The 6,386-nt window shown below is 32.7% G+C and overlaps 1 protein-coding gene across 1 annotated transcript; it reads left to right on the forward strand.

The window, feature by feature from the left end:
• Positions 1-420: 420 nt before the first annotated feature.
• LOC123542753 (uncharacterized) lies at positions 421-5,786 on the forward strand. The gene is made up of 4 exons (XM_053531550.1): positions 421-558; positions 2,809-2,970; positions 3,573-3,735; positions 4,585-5,786. The coding sequence occupies exons 1-4, from the start codon at positions 556-558 to the stop codon at positions 4,665-4,667; spliced, it is 411 nt and encodes a 136-aa protein (XP_053387525.1). The 5' UTR covers positions 421-555; the 3' UTR covers positions 4,668-5,786.
• The last annotated feature ends 600 nt before the right edge of the window (positions 5,787-6,386 follow it).

Below are 6,386 nucleotides of genomic sequence, written 5' to 3' on the forward strand. Positions count from 1 at the left end.
CTGTATGGTATGGAAGGAAATCTACGCGGATTTATAAATTCGCGATGCACCCATTTCGCGAAAAATAGCGAAAATTAAAACACCGCGAATAATATCGGATTTACAGTACCGTCATTTTTTACTCCATGTACTCCATGTTGCTTCGTATTGTAACTCTTTGTCAAAATGCTAGTATCATCAGTTGAAACGCCAAAATGAACAAATTGTAATGAGTAGATACTTTTTTTGTTTTATCTACATACTTGCTGCATGTAGTGCACTTTAAGCTTAGATGATGTGAACTTTACGTAAGTTGATACACTAAGAATAACTCGTCAAGTGTTTTTGCTACTTCTGGGTTCGAAAGTACTTTCAACTTTCACCGAGGACCAATCAGACGACAAATTAAAAGTATCATGAGAGTACTTGACAGAACAGAATCTAGCTAAAGAAAATGTAAAAAAATTACCTTCCTATTTCAAATCACGTGATTTTCATGAGGTTCTATATAAGAAACCAATCTATCGTCAAACTGGTATACGCCAGTGCTGTATCCCACAGAATAATTTCAGCAAAATGGTAAGTTAAACTAAAATTTCTCTTTTTATACATGTACAATTTAGTAATTAGCTAGCGCAAAAACTTTTTGCACCAAAATGTTTTTATATAGACACTTTCTACCAAAAACGTATTTTGAATATTTCAAGTAAAATATTTCATAATGAGATAATTAAAGATCATTTTTTTTTTATTTTTTTTTAGAAGAAGAATGTTTTAATAGACTCTAAATTTTACAGTTTCTGGTCTATAACAATATATAATCATATATACAAATATAAATAATGGTCAATCAAAGATTAACTTTCTATATACATTTATTTATTTTATTGTTTATTTACGTCTCATCAATGTACATACGTATGATACAACATAAAACATCATAATTAATTAAAATATGAATCTATAAAACAGTACATTGCCACTCTAAGCAGAGTTATAAGAGACAATAATTATTCTGATATCATAGACATAATTCACTTACATTGAGCAACATAAGTAAGTGTTTTAAAATAAAAATAAAAGGAAAACAACACTACTAATCAGTTATAAAGAGGAAATGTCTTAAAAACTGATTATAAAGTGAATTTATAAATGGGTGTTACTATGCTAGATAAAACAGGTATAAAACATTTTTTCTGTATTATTCTTAATTAATCATATATTACTGATTATTAAAAATATTTTAAAAGTACTCTAGATAAGAAACAACCTAACACTTAAGATTTCTACTAAGATAAACTGGCTATATATTACAGGATTGCAAAAAGCCTTAAAATACAATGTTGGAATAAACTCTTAAGAATGACTGAAGAACTGGTATTTGCCAAAAGCATGATAATCAAAGAGTAATAATGCCTAGGAAAAACAAATATGTAATCATTCGAAGTACCATTTCTCAAGTGTTTTTGAAAGCAATCACACGTGAAAATAGTGTGTTTGATTTAACATGAAATAATACATCATATGAGGTTGTAATAATGATCACATTATTTCCATTAAAACAGAAATTACATTTCAATCAAGTATAGAGATTTTAAATGTAAGAATTTTCTAGATCAAATGTTGAGTGATTTAACTGAATGAATTGAAATTTTAAAGTACTTCGTTTAAAGGGATGATTTTCAACAAAACTGTATAAATTTCTTGAATTTAAGTAAAGTATCCGATCCATAAATAGGTAAGATCTCTATAACAGTATTAAAATCTACAAAATATTGATGCCTGGTAAGCTCATATAATTTTGTTATCATTTGAAAGCGTATTGTTTACGGAAAAAAGATAACATGGTAAAACTGCCTCGACAGCCTAGTGGTAGAGCTTGTTCAGCAGACACAAATCTTTTAAATGATACAAAAAAAAAAAAAAAAAAAAAAAAAAAAAAAAAAAACTTGGGGTCACCAGGCATCGTAATATTATCTATTTGTGGATCGAATGCCTTAAAGTGATACAGATGTACAGTTGTTGATAAAAACATTTCTCACAATTAACTGGCATTCTTAGTCAAAACAGATATATGGTTTCTAAAGTTGGCGTTAAATGTTTGTGCTGACCTTATAACCAAACTAAATAATCGTGGATATAGGCGAAACTGATTTCGAAACTTTGAAGTTATTTTGAATGTTGACGTAGGCGAAAACAATTAATTAAACATTTTGTTTATCATTTTGTGATTTTCATATAGGAAAAAACAAACAATATAATGTAGGGCTAGGTTTATAGACAATATTTAACTGAAACCTAGGCTTAAAACTAGAAAATTGAAAACTTAAGAATCCTATTGATATGCGTTGTAATGCTATTCAGCGTAGATAATTACTGATTCCTCTTTTATAATGGAAAACTAACACATACCTTATAACATTAAGATGTAGTATCCCTTGATACAGAGTGTATTCGATGTTTCTCATTACAGATATGGTGCAGTCGTTCTACGCATGTCACAGAATCGTTGATCATCGAAGCGCACGGCAAAATCCGCAAACTTTTGCATGTCCGCACGCATTTAATGTATAATATGTATTATATACCGACTAAAGGTTAGGGTTAGGATTACCATGGTTACAAAATATATATATAAAAGATAAAAAAAATCAAATCGATTGAATTCAATATATATAGCGGAGTCTGTAATATATCACAGGCTGTCAGATCTGCTTTTAGTCAAAGTCGAGTGTGTTACTCTAAGGGGTGGCATTATGGAGCATTTATTTCAAAATGTTTACAGAACAAATTATAAAAATGCGTACCTCAGTGATATTACTATTTCAGGAGGTCAAAATCTTACTAGCTTTGGTTTTCTGCTGTTGTGTTTGGCTTGCAAATGGTTGTGTCAAAACAAATGCCTGTGGGGATAATTCTGATTGTAAGAATAAAAGACGTAGACGGTTCTCAGATAACCATGACAACAGACCAAAAGGAAGTGTCGGAAAGGTAGATCTATATCTTTAATTTAGTTTAAGTGCCATTTTCCACAGTATTTCAGTCATGTAACGGCGGGTAGTTAACCTAACCAGTGTTTCTGGATAATATACCAGTACTAACTTGTTCTCCGAATGTGACTGCCAACTTCTCTACATGATTTAGAGGTAGAGAACGAAATGACACCTCACACAATGGCTATATTCAAATCTTCACGGAGAACGCATGCCTCGCCCGTGGATCGAACTCAAGACCCGCGACCTATAGATCTGCGCTCTTCCTATTGAGCCCCGAAAGGGCAAAAGAACTTTTTTTTAAATAATCGTTCAGCTTTATATGTCTTGTCAGCAATCTATTCATTTCATATACGATAAAATGATTAACATGTACGGGTTCAAAACACTTGGGGTATGAAATGTTGTGTTTTTATTAAGTTATCCGTCCGGCTTCTGGATAAATGGTAGATTATCCTGAGATATCATTTTGAAATGTGAACTGACATATTGCCGTATGTGCAAGTTATTTATGCACATTACATTTTTAGTAAAAGCATTCTTTGATCTATTTTAACAACAGTTTGCCTTTAGTTAAATACTGCACATTCTTCATTTCAGATCGGAACTCATTACAGTATCAAGCTTCAAGATCATGACCCCTGTGATTTCAATACCTATGACAACGACCTGGACGGGGTAATTGCTAAAGAGGAAGTGCAAGATATACTCGGTATCAACGCGGAGACTGACGCTCTTTTCGCTGACCTAGATATCATGACAGGTTTGTAAAAGACAATTTTTTTCTTCAGAAAATTCAAACTAAGAAAAGTTATAGTAGATTATTATTTTTTTTTTTTTGAGAGAACGAGAGAGGTTATGAAATGCGCAACACTCCTTACGGTCCGTAACACCGTCTTAAGAGGAACTCTATTATAGTAAACTTAAATGAACTCCATGATCCAAAAGGACCAGAAATATAACAAAACTGAATTAAAGTACGGGAAGACAAATTTACAGACACCACACGACACTTAATGACTGATGTTTAACAAAACTGAATTAAAGTACGGGAAGACAAATTTACAGACACCACACGACACTTAATGACTGATGTTGTGATAGTTAGCGTAACGAAATGTGCAATATACCTCATGATTTTTAACAACGACAGAAGCAAAATTCTATTAATTTTTATTTGATAACGCGTCATTATGAATACTACAGCTAAAGTGATTTTCTGTGCGATATTATTCAATCCACATATAAGGATCCTGTAGAAAATTATCAATAAAAAGTATTTCCGGCATCAACACGAAAGACTCTAAGAATCTTTCGCTGGTTTATGGTGCTGATTGAAATATTTGGCTCGAGGTTGACTGTTTAGGCGGTAACGGGGCTCTATCGACTTTTACTTGCATACCGTATTCTTCAAATAATAGAAGAAAGAAAATAGACGAATGCTTTTCATTACACGACAGTCATCTTTCACCCCGAGGTGTAAAACGAGTGTTTCCAGCACACACACACAAAAAAACCAGGAAAATTGAGTCTGGCAGGCAAGAAAAATGGTCTCTTACAGGGCCATACCAAAGGCTAACATCTAATCTCATGTTTTATTTTATTCTTTCAGAAGACAGTGTAATCAAACTGGATGAATTTTATGCCTTGGCACCTCTGATCATAACTGAATGTTACGCCTCTGACAGGAAATAACATCTCCGTGGAAGTTGTGCTTGCAATAACAATAAAGCTGCTACAGACAATACAATGCAATAAACATGATAAAGTGACTTGTGTTTGTAATAAAGAAGAATTTGGCATCGCTTTTCTGGGCTAATTATTGCTACTTATGCTAATGTTTTGCTAAAAGTATTTGTTTGTGTTGGTGTTGTTTTTTTTAACTTTGTGATATAGGGGAAAAGAGCACAAACTGTTTCTGACATGTATATAATTAGGTCTACTATCTTATTCTGACTTTTACTCAGTTTCCTGCTGTAGTCGCATTCGATATCAATACAAGTTATGCCTTTCGTTACTGATATAGCTCTTAGAACGAAGAATGAAAATATTAATATGGCACGATTTGATTGCAAGTTAAACAAAGCAGAAGGTCAAACTATGCATATTTTGTGATAAACAACAGTTGACGCGCGGACCGGTAAGAAAGCATGTTGACGCCAATTACGGCTTCAAATTGCCGCATGAAGTTCAGTTCATTACTGATCGGATAAATGATGTCCGGTATAAATTTTATCAAAATATTTAATGAACATGTAAGAATAAAACGTCTAATTCACCATGATTTATCGTTCAGATGCTTAGATAGGATACCCAACCGGGATAACGCATTCGTAATTCCATTCCTGCACATCTGAACTCTGAATCTTTGTAAGTCTGGAGATATACACATTACTCGAAGGTCTTGATTATTTGATAAGGGCACTTTTTTAAATCTCTCACTTTTATGTAGGTTGTTAACAGACATCTGATAAACGATACAGAAAAGAAAAACATAACTCGTCTAGACTTATTTCTACTTTCAAATATAAATGAGGTGATGCAAATAGCTGTCATATCTGTTTCTATAAGGGAAATTTTTGAAGCATCTTATAGACTAAGTCATATAACTACACTAACGTTAACAAATAGATCGGGCCCAGTTAACCTGTTTTGGAGAATTGATTTTATATGCTTCCATGTCTTATGCAAGCGAAGTGGCTGAAACTTAACAAAGACTCATTTTTAATATATAAATCTGCTTGTATAGTTTTCTTCAGCTTATAGTTTCTTTTTGTAAGCTTTATTTCAGCAATTAAATTTAAAATCAGCTAATATTGTGTTGTTTTTATCTAGACATTAACTACATTAATCATTCTTTAATAGAACAAGAAAAAGCAAGTACATGTACAGGCAAGTACAAGCAAGTTCATGTACAAGCAAGTACAAGCAAGAGACATCGTACGTCCAGTACCTGTTTTATCTGTAAATGAAAATGAAAGGAAATGCAATATCGATTACATTCATCATTTATTAATAGAACTAAAAATAGAATTAAAAGCATGTCCAAGCAAGGCAAGTACAAGCCAGAGACATCGTTGTTCCGTAAATCCAGAATCTGTTTGTTTGTTTGTTTGTTTTGGGTATAACGCCGTTTTTCAACAGTATTTCAGTCATGTAACGGCGGGCAGTTAATATAAACAGTGTCCCTGGATTCTGTACCAGTACAAACCTGTTCTCCGCAAGTAACTGCCGACTTCCCTACATGAATCAGAGGTGGACAGAGTCTGTTTGATCTGTAAATGAAAGTAAAAGCAGATACAATAAAGTGTACTTTGACAACTGGGCAATGGTAGCTTTGTGCGAACACATCTTACCTTTTTACAGAAGGAATCCAAATTCACACTAGTATCTGTTTGAAAGGAAGTTAATTCA

The sequence above is a fragment of the Mercenaria mercenaria genome, chromosome 19 (assembly GCF_021730395.1).
Source record: "Mercenaria mercenaria strain notata chromosome 19, MADL_Memer_1, whole genome shotgun sequence".
Taxonomy (NCBI): Eukaryota; Metazoa; Mollusca; class Bivalvia; order Venerida; family Veneridae; genus Mercenaria; species Mercenaria mercenaria.

Excerpts from the sequence above, each read along its gene's own strand:
- LOC123542753 (XM_053531550.1), top strand. Across the intron at positions 2,971-3,572 it reads CAAAAGGAAGTGTCGGAAAG|ATCGGAACTCATTACAGTAT; the intron begins GTAGATCTATAT and ends TCTTCATTTCAG. Across the intron at positions 3,736-4,584 it reads TGACCTAGATATCATGACAG|AAGACAGTGTAATCAAACTG; the intron begins GTTTGTAAAAGA and ends TTATTCTTTCAG.